Source organism: Phascolarctos cinereus, unplaced genomic scaffold, assembly GCF_003287225.1.
Source record: "Phascolarctos cinereus isolate Bilbo 61053 unplaced genomic scaffold, phaCin_HiC Scaffold_4;HRSCAF=312, whole genome shotgun sequence".
In the NCBI taxonomy this organism is placed as follows: Eukaryota; Metazoa; Chordata; class Mammalia; order Diprotodontia; family Phascolarctidae; genus Phascolarctos; species Phascolarctos cinereus.
In genome coordinates, this window is record NW_027555847.1 from 262,491,119 (window position 1) to 262,506,315 (window position 15,197).

The 15,197-nt window shown below is 41.7% G+C and overlaps 1 protein-coding gene across 2 annotated transcripts in view; it reads left to right on the forward strand.

The window, feature by feature from the left end:
* The window catches only part of LOC110220538 (RING finger protein 112-like), a 33,969-nt gene extending 28,182 nt beyond the window's left edge, over window positions 1–5,787 (forward strand). The window contains exons 9-16 of one of the 2 annotated variants that reach the window (XM_078153021.1): window positions 34–84; window positions 554–610; window positions 697–783; window positions 1,441–1,558; window positions 1,710–1,840; window positions 1,931–1,987; window positions 2,194–2,268; window positions 3,466–5,787. In XM_078153021.1, the coding sequence (XP_078009147.1) occupies window positions 34–84; window positions 554–610; window positions 697–783; window positions 1,441–1,558; window positions 1,710–1,840; window positions 1,931–1,987; window positions 2,194–2,268; window positions 3,466–3,957 (1,068 nt within the window). In that variant the 3' untranslated portion in view covers window positions 3,958–5,787. Of the gene's footprint in view, window positions 1–33; window positions 85–553; window positions 611–696; window positions 784–1,440; window positions 1,559–1,709; window positions 1,841–1,930; window positions 1,988–2,193; window positions 2,328–3,465 lie in introns of both variants that reach the window. The other variant, XM_078153022.1, reaches the window with a different exon arrangement.
* The last annotated feature ends 9,410 nt before the right edge of the window (window positions 5,788–15,197 follow it).

Sequence of the window (15,197 nt, forward strand, 5' to 3'; positions counted from 1 at the left end):
TCCTTCCCAGTTCCTTCTCTTCCTTGTTCCTAGATTCTCAATGTCTCTCGGATGGTGAAGGAAACAGATCTGGAGTATCTGGAGGTGAGCAAATACTTTGAACTTCTGCTGGGAGTTGAGGGGAAGAGAGGAAGTGATATGAGACAAAGAACTAGGTTTGAGATAGGAAAGGTCTCGTTTCAGAGTGTGATCATAAGGACCAGTAGCTATGGAAGGAAAGGATCTCTGGTTTCTCCAGGAGAGTCTAAGGGACCTGAAGAGAGAGAGAGAGAGAGAAAGAGAGAGAGAGAGAGAGAGAGAGAGAGAGAGAGAGAGAGAGAGAGAGAGAGAGTGAGAGAGAGTGTGTGTGTGAGAGAGAGAGAGAGAGAGAGAGAGAGAGAGTGAGAGAGAGAGTGTGTGTGTGTGTGTGTGTGTGTGTGTGTGAGAGAGAGAGAGAGAGAGAGAGAGAGAGAGAGAGAGAGAGAGAGAGAGTGAGAGAGAGAGAGAGAGAGAGACAGTTAAGCATATCTTGGTCCTGTGACAAGAAGAGCCTTAACTTATATTTTCTTACCAGATGTGCCTCCATATTGCTGAAGAGATAGGAGAATGTTTTAAGATGGAACCAGTGCAGGTGAGGCATTATTTATTATTTGCCCTGAGACTCTGACCCCCTCCAGAATCCATTTGTCCAGCTTTCTTACCTTTTCTCTTCTCCAGCATCTGAATCTCTTAGTTCGCGACTGGTTTTATCCAGCTACATTTGGAAAGGAGGCAGGTCAAAAACACATGATTGATGTGATCCAGGCAAGTGGGAACATTGATTGATTCACTGATTTATTCATTCAATAAGAATTAATGAAATGCCTACTATTGAGCCAGGACTGAGTCTGCCCTCAAAGAACTTATACTTTCTTAGTGGTGGTGGGGACAACATATACATGTATGAGCATATATAGAATCATTTCTGGGGAGGGCTCTAGAAAATGAGGAGAATCAGAAAAGGCTTCATTTAGCAGGAGTCATTTGAGGTGAGCTTTGAGATGGGAGTAAGGAGGGAAAGACCTGGCAAGTTCAGGGAGCAGCCAGCAGCAAGTCAGTTTGGCTAGGTCACAGAATGTATGAAGAGCAGTAATGTACAGAACTTAGAAAGGTAGGCCAGAGATTATGATGAGGGACTGTAGATACCCAACAAACAAGTTTATATTTAATTCCAGAGGCAATAAAAAGCCGCTGAAGCTTCTTGAGCAGACTTATGGAACCTATGCTTTAAGAATATCAGTTTGCCAACTGTTTGGAGGGTGGTGGGAAAAAAGGACATGAGGCCTGGGTTCAGGGAGGAAAGAAAGGTACCACTGGAGTGTGGACATACAAAGTGGGAGAGGGCCGCAGGAACATTGGAAGGGAGAAAGAAGCTACCACCTGAAGCATGGAGCCCATCATGAGGTCTTGCTGTCTCCTTAGAAAATTTCTGACAGATATCCCAGGATTCAGAAGATTCTTAAAAGCAAACAAGCCTGCTGCTATCTCTTGCCATTTCCTGGGAAAAAAATACCAACTAGCAGCAATGGAAATCCAGAAGGTGACTGCCCCTCTATCCAGAAGTCCCTATAATCCCTTCTCAGAGTATAACTGATCTTGGCTCCTCCACCATCCCTCCTCCCTTCTAAACTCCAGCCACCCTGCCCTCCACTACTCAGATCTCCCAGGATCACAGATCTTCTCTTCCTCAGACATGGATCCAGATTTCTATCACTATCTACATGACTACATCACTGATGTTTGCAAGTCATCCACCCAGCATGTGAAAAGGCACTCAGATGGACATATTCTCACTGGGGAAGAATTAGCTGAGAACATGAAGGTACAAGTAATTTCCCTAACTTCCATGAATCTTTCACCTATCTGTCCATTCTCTTGTGATCCCTAATTATCACTTTAAATTTATCTGCAGAAACTTTTCAGCATATTACAGAAGAAAGAATTTGGATATTCTTCCTTGTTTGAGTCGGTAAAGTCCTGGCTTATAGTTCTGGGAAGGATATTAGTCCTGGGTAGAGAACCAGGTCCAGGGAGTCAGAACAACTGTCTTCAAGGGAGCGTGGGGTTGGGTTAGGATTAAGTAGGGAGTGGAGGTAGGTGGGAGGCTTGGGACAGAATTCCAAAATGAATAGGGTAAAAGACAACATGATAAGGGGTCTTTTTCTCCTTGGACAGGTGGTTACTGGACTGTATAATATGAGGATTATTGAAGCTGCTAGAAAAGAGTTGGAGGACTTTGTGAAGGAACAGGTGAACCCTCAGGCTTTTCATTGTCCCTCTCATGGATGAGCTACCCAGAGCTACCCTAGGTTCGAGACACTCTGTGGGTTCACATCCACTCACAACAACTCATAAATTCCCACTGATACTTCTACTTTTTCCCTAGTTATCCAGGGGATACAATTATGTCACAGCAAAGGTGCTAGTGGAATGGCAGAGTAAGAAGATTTATAATAGAGCATTCCCTTCATGAATGTAGAGTATTTTATCCTATAAATACACACACCATATACCTACCTGAGTGAGCATGTATAGCTATTATTATTATAATACATGAACTCACCAGGGAACATCAGGGTCCTAAAGCATCAGAGGTAGTTAGTTGCCCCTGTATATTTATTCCAAAGTGATCACTGGTGTCCCCTGGTGAGTTCCACTGGGTTCACAGAGTCAGAGTTCTCCCCTCTGAGCACTATTTTGCTAAGTTTCCAGTCTCCCCTAGTAATCTCATCTCTTCAGAGCCAGCTCAGCCTTTTCAAGTTAAGTCTGCTAGGATGTATTGGTTAAATCTTCTGCCTCATAAGGCCTGGCTGTTAGCTCTTTAATCGTGGTTGTTCACTAGGCACTACAACCAGGTAACAGAAGCCCAGAAGAGTTTTAAAGCTAAAATTTTAAAAACTAGATCTTTATTTTTGTACCCTATGGACTGGGAATCAAAGGTTTCTGTTAACTATAATTAGTAATTATAATTAATATCTAGATTAAGTATTAGATAATTATCTAGCTTCAGGTTCAGACAATTTAACACATTTCCAATATCCTCCCTGGCTTGGCTTCAGATGAATTTGAGTCAGAAGCAAAGGCAGGCTAAGGAAACAAAATAAGTGGTTTCCACCCACCCAGCCTTTCTCTGAAGACATTGGGAAGTGTGGGTGTACAATGTTGCACATACTATCTGATTAAATTGATGTGTGGGGTGCCAGGGGAGGGGCATCTTTGTAAAAAAAAAGTGATATAGATAGATATAGATATACACATATTTATAGATACATATACATACATACAGACATATATATATGTATATTAAAACTTTTTTTAAACATAATTGAGTTCATCTGGACTGGTAGGGGGGACTAGGGTGAAGGTTGCCTGAATTCTCAGAATCAGAGGGATCTGAATCCCTGGGTGCTCAGTCAGCAGTCATAGCTTCCTCTTCTATACTTTCAGGATTCTTCCACAAAGTCCATGTTTACTTCTTTGAAGACTCTGCCTGGAACCATGTGGACACGCCTCTCAACTAAGAAAGATACAATCTTAAATAGTCTCAAAGAGACTTTGAAGGGCCCAGGGAAGAATCAAATCTTGAACAATTTTAAGGAAGAGATTGAGATGAGAGTTCTGGACTCCTATAAATCCTATAAAAATCGTTTCTGTGGCCATACTGCTGCCGTGGGTGGACTTCTTGGGGCTGGAGTCCTTGGGGTGGCAACTGGTGGTATAATGGCAGTTGGTGCGGCAGCCACTGCTTTGACTATGGAGGGTGTAGCTGTGGCTACAGGGGCCACAGTGGGTGCCACAGTGGTTGGGGGTGGTGTAGGGGCTGGCGTTGGGGCTGCTGTGGGTCTGGCTGGCGTTGAGGCTACTGAGGTTATGGCCAAAAGAAAGCAAAAAGTTCCTGAAGAGGGAGAGGAAAACCCCCTTCTCAGGGATGATGAATGAACCCTGGAAATCAAGTAGAAAGAAGGAGGGAGGGAGAAAAAGCAATGAAGTATAGGGCCCTTTGGGTTACCAGATCTGGCTTGTTTAACAGGATTAGGGGACTGGGGTGGTGCCTATGATACTGTTGGATATTTGACCCAGCAGGTAAGAGGTGCACTCATATTTGCTGACTTAGTAGGACAAAGCAGTGCTTAGGACACATAGCATATGGTGGCTTTAGGGTGCATTTCATGGGCCAATATGGTCTGTCACTAATTTTATGACCTTTCTAGATCAGGTCTTCCCTGGGTTCCCTTCCTACTGTCTATTTGTAATTGACCCTCCCCCTCCTAACTCTCTGTTCCCAACTGAGGAGGCAATGATTTCCCCTGTCCTCTGAGACTGGCCACAGAAAAGTGTCCTGTATTAGCTCTATTCCCTGAGGCCAGCTAGGTCTTGGCCTCAACTAGGAGTGTATGGATGGTCCATACCATCTAAATAGTTCCTGAAAGGACAAGATAAAGCCTAGCCCCCAAATCCCAGTCTAAAGCAGACAGGATACTATTTTGTACCCCAGAGAAGTTTATTGATCACAGAGAACTTAGACCAGATAAAAAAAAAAGACCTGGTTTCAAGTCCAGTCTCTACCATTAACTATGTGACTTTGATAAACGCTCTTTATTTTTCTCATCTGACAAATGAGGATTCCTGTCTTATCTGCTTCACAAGGCTATTGTAAGAAGCAGATGTGAAACATCTTTACAAACTGCAATATTCTAAGGAAGAGTCAAACCCACTCTAGTGGGTGGATTTTTCAGGATGGGGTTAATTCAGGATGGGGCAGCAGGTATTGGCCAGTATTAGGGAGCAGAGGATAATGGACTAGGCTTTTGATCTGCTAGGAATTGATAGGTAATTTGTGTGCTAAATATAGTATAAATGGAAGCAATGTTGTACAGTAGGGAAAAAAGTGACTTTGGATTCAAAGCATATGATCAAACTTGACAGGATGCTCAGAAAATATTACGTTTGTTTAGCAAAAATATCTGCACAGTTCCCTGCAAAACAATTGTAAAACTGTTGGTGGGGTTGGGAACTGATCCAACAGTTCTGAAATGCCATTTGGAAATATAACTGAAGAACAATCAAGCAGTGCCTACCCTTTGATCCAGCACTTCAGCTACTAGGTCTGTATTCCAGAGAGATCATAAAAATGGGTAAAGGTCCTACATCTACAAAAATATTTATAGCAGCCCTTTTTGTAGTGGGAAATTGGAAATTGAGGGTATGTCCAAAAATTGAGGAATGGCTGAACAAGTTGTGGTGTATGAATGTAATGGAATACTATTGTGCTATAAGAAATGATGAGCAGGATGCTCTCAGAAAAACTTGGAAACATTTACATGAATTGATGCTGAGTTGATTGAGAAGAACCAGGAGAACATTGTACATAGTAAGAACAACATTGTGCTATGGTCCACTATGAATAACTTAGCTCTTCTTAGCGATACAGTGATCCAAGACAATTCCAAAGGACTCATGATAAAAAATGATATCCACATCCAGAGAAAGAACTGATGGAGTCTGAATAGAGATGGAAGCATACTATTTTCACATACTTCATTTTTTGCTTGTTTTTATCCTTGTGGTCTGTTTCTTCTGTCACAGTATGACTAATATGGAAATGTTTTACATGATTGCACATATATAATCTATATCAAATTGCTTACTGGCTTAGGAATGTGGAAAGGGAGAGAGGTAGAAAATTTGGAACTCATAATTTTCAGAAATGAATGTTAAAAATTGTCTTTACATGTAATTGGAAAAAATAAAATGCTATTTAAAACAAAACTGTTGCAAAGCCTGCTTTTACTTTCTCCTCTCTCTCTTAAGTTATTGAGGGCAGCAAAGGGAAAGGCTTCCCTTCTCTCAAGCTGCAGATGGTACTAGAAGGCAATAAGTAAAGGATGCTGCTTTCTTCCAATGAAATTCCAGCATTTACAGGATTCTCCTTCAATGAAATAGCTCCTTGAACCAACTGCAAGGCCTACCTGCTTGTTTCCCTGCTTCTCAGAAGTCTAGGGGCAATGATTATTTAAAATGGGGTGGGGGTGGTTGTCTAGGGTTGAGATATTTAAACTTGTTCTTAAGTCAAGCCTTGGATTAGGGACTGTGAGACCAAAACCATAAAATTTTTACACTTAGGAACTTTCTTTTGCCACTGAAATAGACACACCCATAGAATTATAATTCTTGAAGAGGGGAGGCCCTTGAAATAGCTTAGGAATGTCAGCTTTGCTCATTTCTTGTCATCTTCCTGAATATTCTGCCCTTGGTAAGCAGCTGCCCTTCCGAAGCCTTCTGGGTCTTCTGTCCCCAGAATCTTCTAATTCCTCCAGCACTCAGCTTTGCATTTTCTATTTTCTATTTTTATCTGATTGTCTTTCTCAGGCTTATAATTTTTCAGATCAAGTCTCCTTCTACTTAGTGATGCATCCTTTTCCAAACTCCGCTTTTCTGTCAGGTATGACCCTCCAGTTTTGAAATTAATACTAATAATCATAGCTAGAACGTATATAGTACCTTCTATGTACCAGGCTCTGTACTAAATGCTTTCCATAAATATCATTTCATTTGATCCTCACAGCAAGTCTATGAGGGAGGTGCTATTATTTTGCCTATTTTACAGATAAGGCAAATAGTGTTTAAGTGACTTGCTCAGGGGCATATAATTTCTAAGTTTAGGCTGGTAGATTTGAACTCTGGTCTTCCTGATTCCAGGCCCAGAGATTTATCTACTGTGATGCCTAACTGCCCTATAATTACAATTTCTATTATAACCTTTAAAATTCGGCAACCATTCTATGGAAATGAGCTGATGGACCACAGTCCTCTGCAACCATCTTTATCTCAGTCAATGCTCTGATTTCAAACAAGTTCTACCTTAGTGAGTTTATGGGAGGGATCATCTTCTCTCATGTCTGTCTGACACATTCCTCAATCTTTTTATCTGAGGGACTTTGTTTCTTCTCAAGCAGATTTTGTCTTCACACAAATGTTCATTTTCTTCCCCCTTTCAGCAACCAAAATGTCCCTATTACAAAGGGGAAGCATTTTCATTAGTTTTTTTATCTTTATGTAAGCCCACAGGTTGGCCCAGGTGAGCCAGGCAGGTTTAAGAACCACCCACCAGCCTTGATTGAGGCCAGACTTTCAGCTCATTCCTATATCAGGTTCTTGGCTTATATTTTACCGCAACTCACTTCCCTTGAATCCACTGGAAGGGTGGGGAGGAACTTTCTTTTCCTTCCATCCCCACTCCACCCTTAAATATATCAAAGATTTGAGAGGGTAAGTAGAAACTGCCCACACTTCACATGCTTGCAGACTTATTACCAGGCTCCAAGGTCAGGAGGAATCTGGCCCTGATTATTCTTTCTCCTTCTGACACATTGTAATCTCAGTGAGTTATGTGGCTCATACTTCTAACCAGTTTGCATTGACAATTCAAATTGGGTTTCTAAAGCCTCTGTAATTTAAATCTGCTTCCCTTCTGCATTTGTTCTTCCAGCTCACTTAGTTGCACCAATCACATTCAATTACAGAACTAATATTTATTTTAATTGGGATAACCCTGTGCTTTTTCATCTTGCTAAATACTAGCTCACAGCCCCCAACCTGTGTACTGCCCCTTAATTAGCCAGTGGACTCAATTCTTTTGCATTTTCTCTAGGACCATAACAAACACAGAAGTTAAAAATCATTTTCCCTAAGGAACATACTCTCCCACAAACACCTATAGACCCTTACCAGCAAGAAAGGGTCTGAACTTAAAAGTACAATTTTAATCTAAGCATTACATGGAGGGAATAAAGGTGGCCCAGGGAATTCAGAATTCTAATACTACCAGGCCTCTACCTCCTTTATCTCTTCAGAGGGGCCTCACAAAGCACGTGGAGGCTTGTTTTGCAATAAATAATTTATGCTTCAGCCATTGACTGGGTGGGCTGTCTTTAGCTGGAGGGTTACCTGTCTCTTTCAGCTAGAGCAGATACTCTTGTTGTTGTTTGAGGTTCTGGGAACCCTGAAATGCAGGGTACAGAGGTTCTGCCTGGAAAGATTTCCACCACTCAAGCCTTCTTTCAGTCAAAGCAGTGAGGTTTATTTGTGATGCTAATAGAAGCAGGATAGCTTCTAAGTGAATCTACTGTATTATAACACCAGTCTGAAAACTTATAATTTGTGCAATAACTCAGAATTTTTAAATTTAATTTCATATTTTCACATAAGTTATATTTAAGGGAAGAGGGAATTTTTTAAATCTTATATCCTTTCCCAAGTTGCATTTTCTAAGCTGGGTTTATAGTTTTGGCAGGTTGAATGTCATTAGAAACACCACACTGAGGGATTTTAGTTTTTAGCCTTTTTAATTTTATTTTGTTTTTCCTTGGGTAAAATGTGAGGCTTCTTGATTCATTATGAATGGGCAGAGTTGGCTTATGGTTTTATGAAGGAATTAAGCTCCAAAACATTTTGACCCTGCCTTATTAGCAAGATTCCTAGTAAATCTGCAAATTTGATGAGGCTTGGACTGATACTTATAGACAAAAAAAGACTATTATTTGGATAGGATTAAGGAGTGGGGTGATTCAGGTGCAGACAATGAAAGGAGTTAAGTGGTCAGAGAGCCACCTGGGAAGGGCAGTTAAAAGGATTATTGAGGTGGATTGAGATGGGCCAGAGGCCTCAGGTGAAATGCCAGGGACTGGGTTGTGTGGGGAAAGTTCAGGGAAACTGCTGCCTGCTGGCAAGGGCCATAACTTTCAAAGACATGGTCCTTTCCTTTTAGGGGTCCAGGTCTTATCACCCCATCACCCTTACTGTGGAACTGAGAGAAGTTTCTTTCCTTTGCCTCTCTCAGAGGCTGAGGTCTGAAGCTGTTTGTCATCTCTAGGCAGAAGAGAAGGCTTGCCATTCCTTTTGGCAAATTCTTCCTCATTAAAATGTCCTTGCCTTCTTATGCCAATCTCTGATGCCTTAGGGTACTTAGTTTTAGTTTGTCATTTTTTACTTCTCAGATGCCTTTGTGAATCATATCTGTGTGTGCATGTAAGATGTATGTATGTGTATATATATATGTGTGTGTATATGGTAATGATGTGGTTTAGGGATTCAGGGGTGCTGGGACCCCAATATCACAACACATAGGTCCTGCTTGAAAGAATTTGACCCAAGCCTTCTTTCAGACAAAGACAAGGTTTATTAGAACATTGTCATATTGGGCAGACTCTTAAGAAGTCTGAACATGAGTAAGCAGTGGCTAGATTATAAGAATCTGAGCAGTGGCTAGATTATAAAAATCCAAGCATCTTAATGGAGACAAGATGGACCTTATACACAGAAAAACTGTTAGAGGGATCTAGGAGTGACTAAATAGTTTGGGGTTGTGAGAGATGATCTCTCAGAAGTGAAGCCTCCTCAAAGGGTCATTAGTTCTTGTTAGTGGTTCTGGTATTGTTGCTTACAAAACCCTCCCCTACTCAGACTCTTTTTTTTTAAAATACGTAGCAAAAGAAATAACCCTGACCCCAACCTGAACTGCTTGCCCTTGAAAAACTTCCTGCCTTTTCTTGTCTCTGGACAAACCTGTGTCTCTGTGAAATAGATTGTACCCCCTGAAAGCCCAGCCAATGGGATAAGGGGAAGGGGGTTAGGGAGGGGAAATTGCAGTAAATTTAGGTTTCCTGGGAATTATCTAACTCATGGGAATTTGGCCCTAAACCCCCTCCTGATTGCCACACCACTTCTACATTAGCATTAGGTTTACTAAATAAGGACATGTAAGTTTGGATTGGCAATACCCTGTTTCTTTGTTTTTTGTCTTTGGGAAAGAATTTTAGTGCCTAGAATGTAAGCCTGCCTCCCAGCTAAAGGGAATAGGAAATGCAAACCCGCTTCCTAGCCAATGGGAATAAGGGATAGTGGTGGGTGGAGGTTTTTTTGCCTTAGGGTATATAATCTCATTTTGCTTTCTGTGCTGGGCCTCTCTCCTGCTGGTAGTGTATGGGAGGAGCAGACATCCCTTCTCCTGATATTGTAATAAAGAGTAACTTTTGCTTCCACCTTGAGAAGTCTCTGAGTTAAATTGAGTTAGGATCACTGTCCCACACAGGGCGACTGGAGGAGGGATCTGGATGGGAATGGCCGGTAAGCTGGGGTGAACAGAACTCCTGGGACCTGGACAATGGAGCCTAGCTAGGGTTCAGTGTGGGAAATGGTCAGGAGCCATAGGGAGCTAAGACAATGGAGGGGAGATTGGGTGTAGCCATAATGAAAGGCCAGTTAATGGGATTATAGACTCAGGCCAATGCCAGAGATTTAGCCATATGGGAAAGTCCAGGATTTTTCCTTTCTGGGGTCTAGATCCCATCCTCATCAGTAGGGCCCAAAGAGGTGAATGTAAGTCTGTTTCCCTAGTACAAAGGTCAGTAAATTATGTCCCATGGCCAAATCTGGCCTGTACCTGTTTTTTGTACAGCTCCTCAAGCTAAGAATTTTTTTTTACATTTTAAATAAAGTTTTGTATTATTTTAAAATGTAAAAAAAAATAGTTTATGACTGTACAAAAGAAGGCATTAGGCCTAACTGGCTTTTGGCCATAGTTTTGCCAACCCATGCCCTAGAGGCACAGTCATTTCCTTGCTGACCTCTCAGATACTTTCTGGGCTGGGAAATATTTATGTTGTATCTGACAGCTTTCTTTTTCTCCTTTCAAAGTCTGTCTTTTAGCCTCCTAGACCTTCAGCTTTTGCTGAAGTCTCACTGGGGCAACTTCCTTGCATTAATATAATTTCCCATGAACACCGAAAAAAACCTTAAAGCAATACCATGTAAATAGATTACAGTTCTATTGGGAGGAAGGACTCCTCTCAGCAAAGAGGTTTGTTGGAAAAAGAAACCAAATGGCCAATTTCCATTTTGTCCCATCCTCTAGGAAAGGGACAGAGAGTAGATGAAATAAATAACCAGGGAGTGAACTTCTCCCAACAAGATTGGGCGGGGGTGTGTGTGTGTGTGTGTGTAAATTCCAAATCTGCCTCACCAACAAATTCTGATCTTACATCTTAGAGAGATGCCGTGAGGCCCTGAAATTCCCAGATCCCAGGTTCCTCCATTGGCCTATAGCTCAAATGACTATAGAAAGGTTCAGCATAAGGAAGGATGACAACTGGGATGCTGCACTCCCTCCAATCCATGCATTCTCTGTCACCCTCAAAGTCAAGTCTTTAATCTTCAGTATGTTTCCTAAAGCCAACTTGAACCCAGAAGCTAGCCAAGACCAAAAGCTCATGTCTCTCTGAGTCCCACCTCTGTCTGGTCTCTTCAGAATGGATACTATGCAGAAAAGGAACAAAAGAATTGATTAAGTTCTATAACTATAATTGATTAAGTCCTATAATTCCTATATTTGGTGGCAAATGCCTCTCCAAATGAGTGTTTCTGGAAAAAAACAAAGAGATCTGACACACAAAACTTATTTATCCAAATGAGATCATAAATCTAGATTTGGGACCCAAGAAGCTAGCCAGTTCAACCCACTCATTTCATGTAAGGCTATTTTTTATATCCAAATTTAGGCCCTTTTTATATAGATAAGGTCCCATCTTTGTCAAATTGGACATTTCTTCTTCATTACTAAGGATATTAAAGCATGTTTGGTGGGAAAGCAAGTCATTACATGTTACTTCTGATTCTGGGCCTATGCTTTGCCATTTTTGAATATTGTAATTGTATTAGGAGTAAAGAGGGGAGAAAAGGAAAAGGGAATACAGTCTGATTTACTCTCATGTCTGACTTTGGGTCTTTTCTCATAAAGGTAGACCTTGACTCTTATGGCTTTAATTAGATGATAAGAAATTCTTCTCCACAAGTAATCATGAGCTCATAAAAGTAACATAACTTTTGTTCATGGCCTGAATTTCAGATTCAACTCAAATCTCCTGAACCAGTCTCCAGATCCAAAAGTAGGGGGTTCTTTCCTTTTTTTAACATGACGAACTGCTTTGCTAATCTGGTGAAGCCATGGGCCCCTTCTCAGAATAAATTTTTTAAAATTCATAATGGAAATAAATTATTAAATTTTAGTTAGAAGTTAATGGAAATTAATATGTAAATTTTCCCCAGTCAAGTTCACTGAGCCCTGGAAAATCATCCACAAATGTTTTCAGCCTACTTTCATACTCATGAATTCTGAAATTCCCTTATCTGATCGCAATCTGTTGTCATTCCACTTCTCCCTCTGCATTGTAACTTCAAACTCTATTCTTCATTCTCACTATGACCTCCAATCCTTTAACTTTCAGTTCTTTCCTGTGATGGCACAGACACTGGCTATGTTTTCCTCCCTTTCTCATAGTGACCCCTTGATGAACCAGTTCAACTCTACAGTCTTCTCTCAAGTCCCTTACCCCTTTATTCTATCACTAATCTTGATTTGCCAAGCCTCAGCCTTGAATTACTTCCAAGATCCTCTGCCTTTGTTCCTAATCACATGCTGCTGAAAAAAGCTGGTTAAAGTTAGGGGGCAGCTAGGTGGCACAGTGGATAGAGCACCAGCCCTGCAGTCAGGAAGACCTGGGTTGAAACCTGGCTTCAGACACCTACTACCTGTGTGACTCTGAATAAGTCACTTAAACCTGTTTGCCTCCGTTCTTCATCTGTAAAACAAGAAGAAAATGGCAAACCACTCAAGTATCTTTGATGAGAAAATCCTAAATTGGGTCATGAAGAATTGGACATGGCTGAACAACAAGCTGGAGAAAATCACAAAACCATGCTGATTATTATTATATTGGTCACATCTGACTCTTTGTGACACCAGCTGGGATTTTCTTGCAAAGATACTGGAGTAGTTTGCCATTTTCTTCTCCAGCTGACTGAGTCCAACCACAAATTGTTACATCTCAGCTGAGTAAGGCAAACCTTAATGCCTCCCTAATTGAATCACTATCTCAGTCACCACAGCGGCTTTTCCAGACCTTTTCATCCATCCTCAAATCTTCCATGGCTACTCTTTAACCCACCTTCTCAGCTTGTAATTCACTGAAAAATATTGAAATCTTTCCCCAAGAACTCCCTCTTCTCTCCTCCTCATCTCACATCACTAAATGCCTTTTCACACTCTCTCCTCTTTATCCCTGTCTCACATGAAGAGGTGGTTCTTGCCAATGAAAGTCTAAGGTGCCACACTGAAGTAGGACCAAAGAAAGAGAGAATTGTGAAGGAAGTAGAGGGGATGCAGAGGGCTTTGCTGGTAGAGGTTCTGAAGAGTAAGGGTGGTAGTGGAGAAAGGCCAAAAGGATGCAGTGGGATGCAAGAGGATATCAGGTTATAAGTGCCAAAGAGTTCCAGATTCAGAAGAATGTAAGCTCCCTGAGGGCAGGGACCAGCTCTTTTTTTTTTTTTATATTCCCAGGACCTAGCACAGCACCTAGCACATACTAAGAGCTTAATGAATGTTTATCTAATAGAATTGAGTCAAATTGAATTTGATGAGAAGGCCCCATTATGTCTACAGAACCACAGAGAATGGAGATAAGTAAACAGCCAAAGAAAGTTGATGACCAATTTAATTCAACATTTATTAAGCACCTGCTAGGTACAGGTGCTGTGCTAGGATTTGTAGATACAAAGGTGAAATGCCATACAAACTCTTGAGGGAAACTCAAGGTACTTAGAGTCCAGTTGTGGGTAGGAGAAGGATGGAGGAGAGAAAACATGAGGCCTGGATAAAGTGATGCAAGGCAGGACCCTCAAAAACCCAGGTATCCTACTTCCCCATTTTCTCCCTTAATCCTAGACATTAGAACCTAAAGAAATCTGGAAAATCTCCTTTGCAACTTGTCAAAGTGCTGTTATACAGAGCACTCACCATCTGCCCTGTGAAGAATAAGGAGGAATAGGATGCAGGTACCAATCCTAACTCATACTGTCACACCAACTACACATGGAAACCAGTTGTGACTAGGTTAGGATCCTACCTCCCTCAATAGGTCACATACCCTGGAATCCCACCTTACAGTTAATCCAGTCTGATTCCATGTCATCACAGATGAGGCAGAACAGACTTCAGATGAGAACACAGTCTCTTGGAAGCACAAGACTTCTCTCCTTTTATATGGTCACTGAAAGTCTGTGAAGATTCTAGGACTGAGGTTTCAGAACCTGAGACATCACTCAGAGTTTGTCTTGTGTAGGCAATTATCTTAGAAATCCTACTAACAAAGTTTTTCTTTTTTTCCCTTTTTTTTTAGGCAATTGGAGTTAAGTGACTTGCCAAGGGTCACACAGCTAGCAAGTGTTAAGTATTTGGCCTGAGGCTGGATTTGAACTCAGGTCCTCCTGACTTCAGGGCAGGTGCTCTATCCACTGTGCCACCTAGCTGCCCCCCAAAGTTTTTGTTAAGTGTCCTATACTTAACTCCTCTCCCAATATTATATTATGAGGGATTCCTGAAGCCATTCAGTGGAAATCCTAGGTCTGAGAGTAGAGCTTATAACTAAGGTGGGGCATCTTCAACTTTTCCTCATGGTGCTGACGTGGGGGAACACACTTCTTCCTGGGGAGGGATAAGTTTCCTCTTTATGATGGTCTGGAAGCCCCTGTTCCTGTGCCTGGATGACTTCAACCAGCTTGTGCTACATCTCACAACTCTACTATTCCACCTAGCCCCAGGCTGCTACTTCCAGGCTCTTATTGTCATGAGATTGGTCCCACCTGCCACCAACCTTTTTGGGGGATGGGCCAGACTCTCTGGTATCTGAGCCTTTTCTTCTAACAATGTGAACACACCCTTGGTTATCCTATCCTCAGTGCTGCCACAATCTTCCTCCTGCCCACCTCCACTCCCTAACTGCTTTTGCCTCCAGTGAAAGAATTCTTAGTTACATCTTGTCTGACTGCCACTTATGGATAGTTGGGGAAAAGGAGGCATAGAGAGAACTGTGAAAATGATGCTCCAACCTACCAACCTACCTCTGTGGCCTTATTTTACACCACTCCCCTCTATACACCTACATGATCTTGTCCTGCATTCTGGTACCTCCGTGTGTCTGTACAAGCTATCATCCATGTCTAGAATGCATTCTGGCCTGTTGGAATCCTTCTTGTCCTTTGAAGTCCAGCTCAGCTACCTCCTCTTCCCTGATACTTTCTCCTGTCACACTAGCTATAATGCTCTGCCCTGACAGAGTTGTCTTGCA